Source organism: Lissotriton vulgaris, chromosome 2_1 (genome assembly GCF_964263255.1).
Source record: "Lissotriton vulgaris chromosome 2_1, aLisVul1.2, whole genome shotgun sequence".
NCBI classification, from domain to species: Eukaryota; Metazoa; Chordata; class Amphibia; order Caudata; family Salamandridae; genus Lissotriton; species Lissotriton vulgaris.
This window is the reverse complement of record NC_141687.1, coordinates 515,849,049-515,865,879: the sequence shown is the minus strand read 5'-3', so window position 1 is coordinate 515,865,879 and position 16,831 is coordinate 515,849,049. Positions and strand designations below refer to the sequence as shown.

The 16,831-nt window shown below is 43.1% G+C and overlaps 1 protein-coding gene across 1 annotated transcript in view; it reads right to left on the bottom strand.

The window, feature by feature from the left end:
- Positions 1 to 16,831, bottom strand: part of VPS8 (VPS8 subunit of CORVET complex) — a 1,704,823-nt gene that overhangs the window by 595,348 nt on the left and 1,092,644 nt on the right. The window contains exon 38 of the mRNA XM_086955430.1: positions 3,973 to 4,076. Within this exon, the coding sequence (XP_086811556.1) occupies positions 3,973 to 4,076 (104 nt within the window). The remainder of the gene's footprint in view (positions 1 to 3,972; positions 4,077 to 16,831) is intronic.

The following is a 16,831-nucleotide window of genomic DNA, read 5'->3' as shown; positions in this document are numbered from 1 at the left end:
AAGGAAAGATTGTCCCCTCTTGCCCCTGTACTTTTGTTTGTAGGAACGCCACTCCCACAGAGGCTTACATTTCGGAAAGGGTCATCTACTCCTCTCCAAGTATTTTGACAACATTCTGCTGTTCATTCACAAATAAGTGGAAATCCTCTACCCCATGAGAAAAGCGATTAGATTTGGGAGCTTCTCAAGAATTTAGAAGAATCGGAATAAAACAGAGCTGTTCTGGTCCCTTTCCCGTGCAAACGCACAAGTACAATCTAAATACCTGATTAAATGGGTGAAGAATCAGGGGGCGGGGGGAGAGGGTACTGCAACCAGATAACCAAGCTTTGATATAGCTAAACTACAATCCTGCGGTTGAGCGTCTGACACATCCGATCAAGATCGGTCTCAAGCTTCCTCGCTTAATGATCAGTTGAGTGGCACTCAAAGTTGATAATCCTTCCTAAATGTTTTTATCTACTGACAAAGATCCCCATACTCCGATCATTGCTGAAAAGACTTGCTTGGGCAGGTAAAAAGGCATGAGCAATGTGTTAAGTCATGACGCTGCCACATGAAAGAGGAGGGTTTGAGACACCCAACTTAGAACTCTATTATTTGGGAGCTCAGAGCCACTATGCTACGTACTGGTACCACCTGGACAGACGACTCCTATATTTTATCTCAGACAGAGAACAGAGGGGCAACACTCCCCCTTGAATCACTGTTGCCACGCGGACTGCCAAAACCTAGAAAGAAAGTGACTGCGGTAGAAACAACACAGCGATAACATTTGCCCTCGTACCCACCCCCCCATTTTTGCCTTCGCACCGGAGTATAATATAAGTCAAACAAGGTCTTAAAAAATGGAGCTTTTAAATTTGCAGACATTAATGATTCTCTCACCAACATAAGCATATCCTCTACTCCAATTTCCGAATCTCCTAGTGCAGTAACCCACTTCAACCTGACTTTATCGAGGTCGTCTTTTCTTCCCAAAAGTAACATTTGATGTAAAACTCCAATTACCTGTCTTCTAACCCCTTCAACCACCATGTTTGTTTGCATAACCACCTTAAGGCGAGCTAAAAAATCACGTATTTGAGGAAATTTGAAGAACTAGGTTCTAGGAAAAGCAAACTGAGCCATTACTTCGTCAAATGATTTACAAATCCCATTATCCATATACAAATCACCCAACCATCTCGCCCCCTTCCTCTTCCACTTTTGTGACATATCATCTGAAAAAAACCTGGTAAAAGCCTATAGGCTTTGAAGGGTGTATAGTAAGAAATGTTCCCCATTGCAGTTATTTTAACAACTTGGCTGCTATTGGGTTTTCCCGTCCTGTGCTGCATACTTTCAATCACCATTGATCATGACAAGGTCAGCTCATCAAACGCACAACGCAGGTAACACCCATGACGAGCTGACCTTGTCATGAGCATGGAAGGGGTTAAAAAGCCATTTCCAAACTTTAAATGCACTAATCAATACTTTAAAGCATTATCGCTGTGGGAATGACGACGCGGATAGTATACATATTTTTTTGGGTTGTGTTAAACTTCAAAGCTTTATCGCAGAAATTGAAAAGTTTTTGTCATTGGTTATTAAAATGCCTTTAGTTATCACATCTGCTATGATGCTACTGGGGAAAATTGTATGTATTATATCAACATCGCCATTTTATTTTTTTCTCAATGACGGTAGCACGCTTGTGTATAGCTACTGAGTGGTTGCAGGAAAAACCACCTGTATTTCAACAATGGCGAGATAAAATGTACAGTCTATTTAAATTGGAATGGGGGCTTTTCTCAGTTAGGGGTTCTAGGAAAAGACAATTGGGCTTAAAAATTTGGGGGGCTTTCCGTAATTATTATGAGGATTGATAATTGTTAAAATGATGAAATGTGTAGGGGAAAGACTGTATTTCTTCCTTTTTTGTATGATGTTCTGTGCTGACTTATTCTTTTTAAGGTTATGAAGTGTAATGGACTTCTCTTTATTTTGTATACATGTTTTCGCTGTGAATATATAAATAAAAAAAAAATTAAAAAAAGAAACAACAATTTGAGCAGGGAAAGAAAGTAACTCACAATCCAGACACTCGTTCTTATATTCACCGGCCTGTAACCTACTTCCCCCACTCACTACAGAACAGAGTGTTACAGACTCTAAGGTAGCATGGCAGGTTTTGGACATTTATGCCCGAGGTGAAATGTATCACATAGCAGCTATTTAATCCCCTTAGACATATTCACTAATTTCCACCTAGGAAATACAGTGCGGGAAAAGATACCAGTGTTTCCAGAGAAACCACCTGGATTTGTGCTGCTAACTCAATCAAGCCAGCAGATTTCACAAAATAGATATCTAAGCTTTATACCCTGGCTTCTGTGCCTAAGGTCATAGGCAGATGGACCTGCGACGAGGTAGAAGAAGAGCTGGCGAAGGCAAAGTAGGCAAACTATTCCACACAAAGCAGAACGGTCTCCATCAATCACAAGCATAAGTTATACTCCACTTTAAGCTGTTTAAGAGAAACAACACAGAATAGAACTATCTATATCCCTTAACTGCCCATGATGGTAAGAGGCCCATGTGGGGTTTTTACCCCTCACCTTGTCTTGCCCCAATCTCTGCCTCCTGGAGAGAGATTGTTCAAATCATATCACTCACGATGGGGACCCAGTTTGAGTTGTAGCCATTAACGACTCTATTGCGTTATGTGAAATTGATCCCAAGTAAGAGTAGGCGATTTGTGGAAGTGGTGCTGTTGACAGTGAAATTCAAGTTTGCTATGCCCTCGTACAGAAATACCATATCTAAAAGAGAGGACTAGCTTAAGGACATAGTCCCACGTAATGATAAAAATTGTCGACGACAGTATTGAAATAGCAGCACCTTAGGTGCCACATGGTGGTCCATGTGCTGAGAATCCTACATATTGCTGGGAAGGGCGGGGAGGAGCTGTGGGTAAATGTGTGCCATTCTTCCAGGAAAGTGAAATAGTCCATAGATATTTGCAAGAGTATCTATATCATCTGTTCTCACTTATTCTATTCCGTCTCAAGGCAACAAGGCAGGGGGCTCAGTACCATACGGATGGGTAATGTGAAACACAGTGTTTAGACATGTGAGATATACCTGCAGCTATAAATATATGTGTTTAGATCAGTTCATGAAGTTAAAATAAGCAAAGAAGAGAAGATAACCCAAGAGTTAGGGTATTCATCTTCGAATCTTTCAAGAGGGTTCTCGGTGATCTGATCCTGCATGGGGCAGGTCACCGCCGATTCCTTAAAAGAGGAGGAGGAGGTAGCCCCTAAGAGTACTAACTCAAACTGATAAGATGGCTGAAAACACAGGTCGGTTACTTGCTAGGAAAAAGATAGATGGCGGCTAACACATTGTGGGTCCCAGGAGTGCCAAAACAAACCCTTCTGCAATTGCATAAAAGTTGAGATATACTGGTTAAGGCCTCAAATGAAAGAGCTGTATGCATGGTGTGCAGCAAAAGCTTAGTGACTTGGATCTTGTCTGTGTACAGAAGTGGCCCTCAGTAACATCTCATCAGCATATTAAGAGTGTGCACATGATAATATACCCAAAATATGGCTGACAGGGCATACACACTCAATCAGTAGACCAGAAGCAATACAGAGGGCCGTGGACTTTTAAACCTTGGTAGTGGATGTACAGCATTCAAATATGATGTCAGGGTCTGAAGTTTCTGGGCGAGCCTGTATTGTTCACTGTGAGTTGAGAAGATTTATACTTCGAAAACACCTCATTAGAAACATTTATTTGGTGATATCAGTGGCCTAAAACCCATACATGTGTGAGGCGTCTAAAGTATTTTCCCTTTAGATTGTGCAAATAAAGCACCTGTTGTCTTCCCAAGCAAGAATAGCTCACACAAGACTAAGGAAAATTGGGATATGCTGGTGAAAGTTCTATTTATCAATTTAGCTAACAAAAAGTTCATACCTCTCGTTGTTGCAGGTTTAAACTGTGCGATGTCCTTTGGCAAAGTGCAATAGTCTCAGATAGCACACCTTCAACATCCTTAACCGGACACTTTTCTTTTGATGCTAAGTGAAGAACAAAAATAAACAGGGCTTATAAACGGTGAGTGATCATAGTCAACAGTAGGTAGGTGCTACTAGAAATGTCTTGATAACTGAATGGCAAATATTTGTCATAATTTAATGGCACTTGAATACACATGAGTAGCAACAATGATAACAAAATAAATCATTGTACTTATATCTGCACATATCAATAGATCCTGTGAATGTTACAATGACTTGTTAAAACGTTTAATGAACAGGTTACTTACCTTCAGTAATGCACTTTCTGGTAGGGTCTAGCCACAGATTCCTCACCTTTTGAATATTTTCCAGTCATCAGACTGGATCCAGAAACTTTTCAGTAGTACCTCAGCAAGTGGTCAGGTGGCGATATGCATCACTGCACTGACACCATTCTGCTCTGGAAATGACTTGCATGGCCTATGTAGGCACCACCCCTGCATGCTGACATCATTTGTTTTGGAGCCGGTCCGCGCCACCAGATGCAGACTCCCAAGCGGGAATTGTTTGTGAGCAGAGTGCAGATTCCTAGACATGGGATTTTATCAATCAGTAAAGTTCAATCACAGAATAGGAAGGAAGGGAGGCTATGGAGGAATCTGCGGCTAGATAGCATCTCTACCAGGAAGAGCGTTACTGAAGGCAAGTAACCTGTTTTTATGATAGCTACGTCTAGCTGCAAATTCCTCACCTTTTCAATGCATACCAAAGCAGTATGTATTAGAGGTGGGTCCATGAATAAACTTAAGCCAGAAATTGCTGCAGGACCCAGTGATTAAAGAACCCCTCTAGGAGAACCTGGCTATCCAGACAATAATGCTTAGTGAACCTATGAAGGGAAGCCCACTTAGATGCCTGGCATATGTCTAGGACAGAGACTCTGCATGCTAACGCTGTGGTAGCCGCTTTGGCCCTGGTAGAATGAGCATTCAGTTCTTACGGAAGCTGATTTTTAGTCAATGCATTGCAGAACTTAATGCAGAGCATGATGCAGCAGAGATGCACCGAACTGTATCTTCTGCACAGCTTTGTCTGTTTTCTCGCTCCAGAAAACCCCACAAAGAGCAGATTTTCCACCCACTGTTCATTGGTAAGATCTATGTAAAACCCAGTGGTCTCTTGGGGTCTAAACAATGGAGTCTCTCCTTAGAGTGGGGTGTAGGAGCACTGGATGCCAAAAGGTGATGGTTTGGCTAACGTGAAATGGCGTCAAAACTTTAGGCATGCAGGATGCCTGAGTATGCACAACCAGTTTGTCAGGAAAGAAAGTTAAGTATGGTGGATCAACACAGAGATTGTAGCTCACTGACCAGCAATGATGAAGTGATGGCTACGAGAAACACAGCGGTGCCATAATAGCTAGCTGTGAAGTGTCTGGAACGAAATGCACATCAATAAATAATGACCAAATTGAGGTAGCATTGGGGCATCTCAAATGGAGAAGGGGGAAACATATGTTGGTGCCCTTTCAAAAACAGCATCACAACTGGTACCTTAAACAAGGGGGACTGACCTGGCAACCGCAAGAAGGCCGAAAGATAACCTTTAAACGTACCCAAAGCACAGCCTTGCCAGGCAAGAGACAAAACAAACAAAGAACGCCAAATAACTTGGCCTGGAGGGGGTCAATGTGTTGTATGTCGCACCAAACCACACATTTGTCCCAATAACAGATGTATACCATTTTCATCAAGGAATACCGGCTGCCAAAATGACATCAACCACCTCCCAAGTACAGTCAAAGATGGTCAGCTGTCACCACTCAATCTCCAAGCATGAATCTGGAGATTGCAAAGGCCCGGGTGCAAAATCTTGCCATGTTGCTGCGACAGTAGGTCCTCGCAGGGAGGCGGCTTGATCAAACAACAGATGCTCAGCCCCAGGAGTTCTGGATACCATACTCTCTGTGTTCAATCGAGAGCTGCTAGTATGACTTGGGCTTGGTCCGCCTGATTTTCTTGAGAACTCGGGCAGGAGTGGTATCAGCGGAAAGGCATACAGGAGTCCATTGTTCCAGCATGCATCTCCGAGCAAGAGATGTCTTGGAAATTCCAACGTGCAGAAGTGCTCACACTGCATGATCTTGGCGGTGGCAAACATTTCCAGCCTAGGGTCTCCCCATTTGAGGAAGAGACCGTGCACCACCTCAGGTGTACCTACCACGCAGGATCCGCCCAGCACAAACAACTGAGCTTCTTCCCCATGGCAATCAAAGATCCTGTAATTAGGTTCACCACCAGGAACATTCACTGGCAGTCCAGTCCTTTCTAGAAGCACAAAGCCTCCTGGCACAGTGCCTGTGAGCCCACCCCGCTTGTTGTACAACCCTATGTAAGTGTTGTTGTTCGTGAGCACCTGCACCAGCTTCTTCGATGGAGGGCAGGAAGGCTTTCAATGCAACACGGATGGTCGTCAGCTAAAGCAGGTTGATATTGAGCCGGCAATCCGGTGAAGACCAGAGGCCTCTGATCTCCACCTCTCCTAAGTAGGCGCCCCAACTCAGAAGTGATGCACAGGTCACTACTGTCAGATTCGGGAAGGGAATGGAGAGGGGTCTGCCGCTGACCCAGTCTTGGTCCAGCAGCCACCACTTTGTATCTTTTGTAGTCTCCTTCGGAAACTGAACAGGATTGGAGAGGTCCCCTTGATGTTGGGCTCATTCGGACTTCAGATTCCACTGCAAAGTACACATATGGCACCTGGCATGCTAGACCAACAGGATGCCAGAGGCCATCAGCCCAAGTAGCCTCAGAGTTGACCTCCCTGAAATCCAGGACCGAGGCTAAAATATCAGGATTATAGCCAGAATGTCCTGGGGAAAAGGCATGAAACTGGACTGATGTCCAGAATGTCCCTAATGAAAGGGAGCATCCAAGAAGGAGTCAGGAGTGACTTTAGTACATTGATAGTGAACCCCAAATATGACAGGAGGGTTGCCATAGTCTGGAGGTGGCTGATAACTGCCACTTCCACCTTCACGAGCAAGTCATTGAAGTAGGGAGCACTGGCACTGTTGACCTCTGAAGATGAGCAGCCCCTTCACTTTCTTGAACACCCGCGGGGCGGGTGTTCAAGAAAGTGATCAAAGGGGAGCACCACAAACTGAAAATGCTCCTGTCCCACCATAAACTGCAGTAGCACAAGTGAGCTGCCTCAATGGGTATATAGGCGTCCTCTGGAGGTTCAAAACCACCATGCACTGTACAGGGTCGAAGACATACACGACTAGGGCTAAGGTGAGCATTTTGAATTTTTCTTTCTGGAGGAAGACATTGAGGGAGCGGAGGTCTAAAATAGGCAGCTGGCCTCCATCTTTCTTTTGCTCCATAAAGTAGCGGGAATAACAACCAGGATCTATGTCTTGTGCAGGCACCCTCTAGATAGCAAACAACAACAAAACAATTTAAAGAGGGTCGCAGGGATATAAAGTTTAAAGACCCGTACCTGGTTCTTATCCCCAGCTACTACCAACTGTTTAACTGGGCGTACTCAGGCTAAGAGGACTACAAAGATGGAAGAAATGATGTCATCCAGTAGTTCCTAATGCGAGCTCTCACGTTCTTTCGCGCTTTTCGCGTTTTTTTTCGAGCACAAAGTAGTGCGCTTCGAGTTACATCTTGTAACATATGAATTGAGTATGTCCCACAGTATATTCTCTCGTGGTTCTAACTGATAGGGAGAGTGAGCCTTTGGGATATTATTCTCAACTTAGTAGCACAGTACAATGTTACTTGAGAGTATTTTTGATGGAGGGATACCATACAAACACACCTCCTTGGAAACTATGAATGATGAGACAACCTACCAGTCGGTGCCTCCCCTAAGTCTCAGATGGAAGCTTGAGGTACCGACGGATAGGTGAGTCCTTAGGTGTTCAATGTAGGTGATAGCCAGTTTGTACCGATGTATGAATATTTTATTCACATTCAATGATATATAAAGAGTAGAGTTTGCAGCCTATTAGTTATCCCACTATGATTAGGTTATCAATCTGGATGAGAATAGATTGGTGTCTGCAGTGGTTTGAGACTCCTAAGGGTGGGCACACAGAGTTTGTGGGTTGAATTCTCTCACATGTTGGCCTTAGATATAGGGGATTTGTCCTACAGAAATGAGGTTGGGCATCACAATAAGCTTTATTTACCTTGCTTGATGGTGCTCTATTTCTGTTTTACTTCCTATATCTATAGTGCGGGGCCTCGTATACCCTGAGCACGGTCCAGGTGAGGTGAGGTCCTTCCCCTACCAAGAAGGGTGAGCATTAATAAATTAATATTTTCTATAAAAAGTTAATTTTGGTGATACACAATGCATAAGTGAATGACACAGCTAATTTATAATTAATGTCTATAACATTTTCCTCCACAGAATTCATATTTCCAAATTGATATGGAGGGGTAATGTCGTTGGTTGTTACAGGTCGTACCGTATTCAACCTTATTTGATCATATTGTATATATTTCTCTTTGGTGACGGTGGTGTTTTCTTTGTTTTCACTACTATGAGTGCAACTATTATAAGAACATAGGCCCTGACGAATGCCGAGGGATTCAATACCCAATAGGCAGAAACATGTTGGACCTCTATTAGGCAGATATTTGCTGACTGTCTTTCTTTTGCACTGTTCTGGTTTTTAATTAGGAGGCGTGTCTTGTCTGCAGAATAAAGTTATCACTAGGTGGACACTCCATCGTATTTTAAAGTCACAATTTTTCTGTAGCACTGTTGTTTAACTTACCATCAAAGATCAGCCATCACAGACAGTTTGTTTACGTTGGTTGTCCAAATCCTTAACTAGCAACTAATGGTGCGGTGTTTGATGTCCTAATGATCAGGGGACCAGCCTGACATGCACCAGGGTTTGGCCAAATGATAGGACTGATCATTGAGTCAATTTGATGGGAACCCTTTGCTAATTGCTTTGGATTTGTTGTCCAATTTTGAATTGTCCAAGCTGTGTTGGTTTTTTCTTATGCACTTAGTATCAACCACTATATTGCAATACGCTGTCTTTATGTGATTTATACACTCCGAGATCGTGCTGACTCGGTTTGACAGCACAGCCTCATAATTAAGCTGTTAGACCCTCTTGATAGCCTCTTTGTCCAAAAGAGCTTTCATCTCATAGAAGAAAATGGAGACATAGTACTGCAACAGTCATTGGGTAGATGGTAGTAGGTACGGAGGTGAAGAAAGGAAGCGTATGGCGTAACAGCTGCGGACGATCAGTAGAACCCACCTGTCTGAAGTTATTGACTGCCAATCTATGAAGAACTGGTGGATTCTGCCTCCATCTTGGCTTTGGTCCTGTAAGGGCATGCTAAAGAGGTTTAGCAGGTTAGGTTGCAGGGGGAGAGGTAGAATGGTCGGCCCATTGACCCTGGCTGCAAGGGTGGTGGGTACCTCAGCTGCAGGGGTGGTGGGTACATCGGTGGTTCCTTGTAGAGGGTGGACAGGCTGGCGGTAGGCGGCTTCTTGGCCAAATCTGTAAAAGGAGTGGTGGGACTGTTGCAGTTGGTGAGGTGGGGAGGAAAGGCTCTGAGAGCAAGTAATAGCCTTGCTCCCCTTACAATGCTCGAGGGGGGACTCAGCCTTGTCCCGAACAGGCAAGTCCCATCAAAGGGAATGTCAATAAGGGAGGACTGGACATTGAATAATAACATCACTGGAGGCTATGACCTACCCGATGGAATCTATGGTGTCCAGCCCAAAACTAATTGTGAAATTGGCCACATCACAACCATCTTGAATTGACTGAGCGAGAACAGGTAAAAAGTTTTCGGACACTCCAGTGAGGACTTTTGCCAACAAATCACAAAGGGAATGGGAGTGGTATTTTAAAAAGCAGCTGGAATTAACAGATGGGAGGGCAGACTGGTGGAAGAAAATACATGTTCCTAACCCTTTCCACCCGCTTCCATTCCCTTTCAGGGGAAGTGGTATGAAATGTGTTGGGATATGATTAACTCATGGAGACTTGCACCACTAGGTTCTTGGGTGAAGGGTGCTGCGAGAGAAAAGCAGGGTCGCCTGTAGCAGGGAGGTGATACAAGGCAATTTATCTATTGACTGGGGTGGCCAGAAAAAGGCTTGGCCCAAGCCCCCAAAAAGATAACAGTCCCTGCCTCATTAAATGGAAGAAGGCTCAGAAGATGTTTGTCCCGTTTAGCGGACCTCTGTCAATACATTTTAACCTCCAAGATGAGGAGCTGGAGGTTAAGCACTTTGGCCACTCTGCACATTACTATAGAGTAGGAAGCAGAACCTCTGTGGCTGGACCAGGGTATGAATGCAAACCTGTTTCCAGGGAGGTATCAAGACTACTAGCCTCCTGTAAGTTCTCGCACCAATTATCATCCTGGTAGGGTTGAACAAACTCATCAACTAGGTCATAGTCATTGTCAAAGTTCATTTCAAAAAGGGAACCCCCAGTGGAGGTGATAAATCAAGTGGGGGTAGTGGCGCCTTGGGTGGAATCAGGCACGTCTTCAGTCAAGATCCAAAGGTCACTGACTCAGTGTCGTAAAGAACTATTGGGTTCTATCCTCCAGCGTCAACATAGTCGGCATCAGCGTCAAAGTACCCGGGCCGGAGTAGGTAGTGGAAGGCAGGTCAAAACTGAAGCCAGAAGTAAGATGGGCTTGGGTGGTCCAACTGGCGCCAAGGTCAAACCCGCTGGTGGTACTCCAGATGGAAGGCCTCTAGGCTTAGCCTAAAGGCGCATCAGAGGGAGTCAATAAGGATCCAAAGAGCCATAGTAGGGCTGCACAGAACTCTGTGATCTGACAATGAGTGGCTTTTAGCCTCGAAATTCAGATTGTGGCTGTTGTAGTTGGGGTATCAGCTCTGAAGTCAGTCGAGTTCAGGAGCAAGATCGAGATGAGTGGTGCTGCTCCTGCTCAAATGAACGCAAATGGATTGAGGGAGCGTAATCCCATTTAGAATTCTTATGTTTCTTTTTCGACTTGCCTAAGGATTTTGACTACAATGAAGGCCAGCCTATTTAGCGGCTCCAGCTAGTCCAGGAGCTGGAATAGGACCAAGCTTTGGATGAGGAGTCATTTTGTGTTTGCCGACATAAAGCTGCATTTTGCAATCTCTGATGGCCTTCAAGTTCATTGGTGTGTAGTCGCTGCAGGCCTTGATATTATGGCTGACCCCAGACACCACAGGCATACCTGGTGGGGATCAGTAACGGAAATCGGTTTATGACAGTCCCTACAGGGCTTGAAACCTGTCATTTTATGGAGTGACACTACTTGTACACTGAAGAAATTTAGAAATAAATGTCTCCGAGATACAGGACGGGAGCGCCACATCCAGGTCATGGTGTGGAAAGAAAGGAACTGGTGTTTGCGAGCTGGGGCAACTTCTATATGGGCCCCACACAACATTTCTAGAGAGGAAGGCACCAGTGTGGAGACGCACAGCACCACATGACAGCACAGAGGGCCTGCTCATAAGTTTCCAGATACAGTGAATAATCAAAAGTTGAGGAATCGTCCGCTAGAAGTCTTGATTAGAAATTCTTCATTACGTTAGGGTTATCTCCGGGCTTTTTTAGAAGTGGGATGACTAGTGATATAACTGGAACGGCTAGAGGGACAATGGATTGTTCAGTAGCCAGAGTAGTGGCTCACTTCCGACAATGTCACCATGGAAGCCGGAGGGCAAGGATCCATAGGGGACGTAGATTGGACCTTATTCATGAGTGAGATGAGGTTGTATTCTTGTAGTGTGCAAAATCAGACAAGGGGATAAGTGTTCCTGTTCTCATCTGTTGTATTCATCTGAGAGAGGAAATAGTTTACAGTAACACTTCCTTAATTTGCTTAATTTTGACAATAAAGATGTAATTTAGAGAGTCACACATCCCTGGGAAGGAACACAGGCCCTGGGTCACTCTCTTAAAGCTGAATAATTCCTCCAAGAATTTGAATGTGGATTTAACACTACATAGTTCCTCATGAGCCCTTTAAATACCTCCTATTACTCCATACCACAGTTCTTAATCCAGCAGAACTTTGCATCCCTCAGGTCCACACTGAACCAGGGGGCGTGTTTGTGAAGGCACCTAGTAATACACCTAAGCTCGAGAGTATGGAAATAACAAGAATTCTGAATCCAGTTGGAAAATTCCAAAGCTGCAGCCTCAACAGAGGTGCTGAAAACATTTCTGTCAAAATGTTAATTCAACACTTCTGCTGGTTTTCGTACCAAAGTGAGTAAAGATAATTCCAGGAAAGACCTAAGGGATCAGGAATGACCACTTCTGGAGATGTACCCAAACCAAGCATTTTTAAGTCCAGGTACAGGCCAGCATCTCTATTGTAAGAATGTAGGGAGGTTGTTAGCCTCCAAGTCATCATCATCTACAGCCATAATCTTTATTGGGGATGACAAGAATATTTGAGTTGCACTTCAGATATGTTTTGGAACTGAAACTACATTGCTATTTCGGCTTAATGTATGTCCTAAATTGCCACATGACACTTAAAGTTATCTCACCATCACGGACATGAATTCTACACTTCGTTTTATAATCTTTCATACTCTTAATCTCTCTTTTTTACCAGTTGTTCCCAACACATTGGAATTGTTTCTGACTTATCTAAAAAGTTTTGCTGTGCACACTAGATTACGCATTTTTTGCCACACTTTATTGTTCTTTGCAGTCCACAAGTGAGTTTCAGTTCTTATTCCGCGAGCACATAGGAGATATTATAAACTTGGTAACTTGACAATCTACGGGCATTTGTCTCCGTATTAATGAGACCTATTTTTCTCCTTTTTTTTTTATCTTTCCCATTATTAGCTCCACGTATTATTAGCAACACATGATTATTCCATAAGTGCTGCTTTCTGAAACAGAACAATATAGCAGCTACGACTTGTTTGTGGTCATCCAAGATGGGCCAGGAGACTATATTGAGTTTACACTATGGAATACTGCATGTTTTTAATAAAAAAATAAATATAAATAATTCTTCACAATTTTAAATATATGGCACATAAGTGTTTTCCTTGCTCTGAAACTCATCCGTGCACAGGGGGTCAGCCATCTCTGTACATTTTTTTCTGGTATACGGTTTGGTTACATTTCCAATAGGCACCTCTCTGTAGGGCGCATCGTCTTATAGACATGTACATACTTTAGGTACAAGTCTAGTCCTATAGTGGAGAATCCTTTACTTTGGATCCAGTACTCTTTTTACTCACTTTTCAGGTAGGTATGGGCAACTTGCTAAGGGCCTGTCACTATTTTCTGCTTCTCTCATTACATCGCTTTGTTTCTTATACATATTGGGATTACAAATGTTCCGACAGCCTTGAAAAAGGGACTACGTGATGAAACACTTGTCGGCTGTTATCCAATATCAAGTACTGAAGAATATGAATTTTGTGAAACATGAATGTACTGAGGATCATAGATCCTACACATCTTCACAATAAAGAAAACTCTCTTCTCAACTGGAATCCTTACTGTTTGGACCTCATACTTTTTTAACATTACGCAATTGAGTGCTATGGTTTTCCTTGTTATAAAATATCGCATTGGATTTTTGATCCTATTGTGAACTCACACTTTTGGTAGTAGGGTTTGGGAAACCTCAGAAGCACCACCCCAAAAAAAATCATGTGCTCTGCATGTATTACTGCATTTCCAGTACATTTTGTATATTAATACGAGGTGTGATTATTAGTAAATGACTCCCTTTTCTTATATTTGTAATTGAGGAAAAATTATTAGTTGGAGAGCAAAGAGAGAAATGTCAGAGTAACAACAGAGAGATAAATAGGTGGTATTGGCAGAGGGACTGTCAAGACTGCCCTCCAGAATAAAGCTGGTAGAAGTGGGGCCAGAATACACTATCTCAGAGAAAGCACGAACAAAACAAGTTGCAGAACCCAAATTCATCTATATGATACAGAAATAGCTCTACTATATACCAAAGACAACTCTAACTACTTTCACATCAGTCCTCATGCCATTTACGTAGAGAGGGGGACCCCACCATGTGCCATTCACTAAATGCTGTAAATCACATATAATGGGGGGATTAAAATGATTGCCATTATGTGCTACAATAGAGCTTCTCAACTATTATTCTTCATTCATTAAATTTACGGCCTCACTAATGATCAACCCTATATACCAGTACAGTGGAGATGGGGATTCATCCACACTTCATTATATTTACAGGGGAAAGTCACCTGCAGACGCTCTCTTGTCAACCTTGGATGCCCTGAACATTTTGAAAACATTGCTCAAAGATCCCTAATGGGAGAGGAAATTTACAGAAGAAAACCCCTTAAGTATCGTAATTTCTTGCCCCGAATTTCAGTTTTGTGGCTGGTACTCCCATGGCAATACTTCTCTTCGAAACATCAATGATGAGATTGTAATTAAAACACTTGATGACCTGCAACAAGATTTTGGGTTAGAGCAAACCAGTTTAGTAGATACCTGCAAGTTTGACATACGCTTTTGCCATATTTTACTAACGTCAATGACCAATCATAATCCCCTCGAAGCAAAATCGACTATGGCTCCCTTTCTAATGTGGGATTGTGTTTCACTTACATATAAATCTTTAGTAATTAACATTACAGTTCCTTTCCCAGCACTTAAGGCAAAATGGGAACATGATCTTGGGTGATTAGATGACTTTCAATTGGAGATGGCCCTAATTGGCTATAGTGCATCTGCTGTCACTGCGCGATTTAGCCTGATTCATTTCAAATACATTCATTGTATTTATCAAACTAACATGGCTATGGCGCATTAATAGAACTTTAGACTATTTGTCTCCACTGTCAAGCGGATTCCTATACACGATAAGGAGATGGGCAGCTCTTCCCCCTTTCTGGGAGGCTAGTGATCCTGGGCTGCCTCATTTCTCAAACTCCCAAGATATCCTTACTTAATATTATAGGAGAGGAAAGTTTCACACTGGCGGAGAGAACCCTTGTACGATTGGGACTGGCGATAGAAAACAGAGATATAGCTTTAAATGTCGACAATCAGAAGGTCCTCTGCGGGAACATGGAGGACAGAAATGGATCTAGGCTGTTTAAGAGAAAAAAAACTATCTATGAAGCCCAGGATGTCCTAGGAACCTGAGAGCAAGTAGAGGGATGGCACTCATTCCGTTAGGAGATCTGTAGGGATACCGTTTTAACACATGAATGATTCTACTAGCAGTGGTGTACAAATCAAACCAAAGTCTATGAATAGAGGGTACTGTGTGGGTATTGATAAATATTTACAATTACATTTTGTAGGCAAAGTAACAAATGCATGTATCAATTACTGTGGTATGACCCTTGCATTCTCTTGAATAAAAATCAATAAAAAGATGCTGTAAAAAGAAAAAGCAGCACACCCTACATACCACTAGGATTTTCCAGCTGAGGTAACATAATACAACAGGCACTGGATTGCAATAAACAAAAAAGGAATGTGCTAGCAATCACATCAAGACTAACAGTATTTATTGCTGGCCATCTAGGACTAAAATGGGTAGTTTGGCGCTGGTGTGAAAGGTCATCCCAAAGGATAATTCTAACAGGACACACTACCCTACTGTCAGGCAAGGGACTATTTTTCCACCACTAGGTGCATCACTTCTAGCAGCAGTCATTTACCACTAAAGAATGTTCTTTTTAACTTTTCGTCAGGTAACTGAGGTAATACTGCTACGAGAATCATTGTGGCACCTTATAAATGTTTCTTTGGGCACAAGAGGTTAGTAGTTTTATTTCTGTGGCGGTAATACATAAAGCATCCGCTTAATGTGCTCCTGGGGCACTTAGGTATTACAGAAGGGTCCTCAGACGTTTGTGCAGTCCATTCTGTAATTCCGATTCTAAAGGGGCATCCCTTAATTAGAACTAGGGCGGGGTCCCATTCTAATAAGGGAAACATCATGCCTCTACACTGGTGCTATATTATGAATATGTACACAAAGCCAAAGAAACTGTCAGAAGGCAAAATTACTGTGCACCACAAAGAGGTGGTGCGCAGTCAAAGTCAATGTGCCCCTGAGGGTGACACCTGCAAAGGCAGTCCCATAGAAACCTCCAGACATCTCTCTAGAGGAGTGAGCCATCAAAGACTACATCCCACTGCAGGTGGTTCTATGTCCCTCCTTGTAATGTAAGCTGTGTTGCTGCCTGAAAAGGAAAGACAAACAAGTTGCTTGAAACAAGCAGTCTGCCTTTCACTAATGAACTGCCCCTAAGCAGCTGCTACATCGCTGCTACCTTGGCAGTAGCACACTATCTGTAACAGGCTGTACTCTTCCTGTTTGCGCACAGCATACCTATTTAAAGGTGCACCACAGGCTAATCAGGGGCAGTAAGCCCATACATAATGCGACATCTGGTCTTGTCGATACTAAAGCACTCACATTAACAAGTTACTTACCTCCGGTAATGCATTTTCGGCTGAATACTCTAATTGCAGATTCCTTCGCTTTAGAATATTCCCATGCACCATGTGCCTCGACTGTACCTGGAAAACGTTTTCAGAAAAACCACTGTGCGCCAGTAGGTGCTGCACAGTTCCACACTCCTGCAAAGTCATTCTTGTGCCCTGTACACATGAACTGTAATAGGGTCGCCCCGTGTCCCTCAGACCCAGGGCACTTACAAAATCAACTACAAATGGTTCTGGCGGGTGACCAATTTCTTAGCGTTCCATAATAAATATGTATCTAAAACACACTAAGAAAATTATTATCTGATTTTCA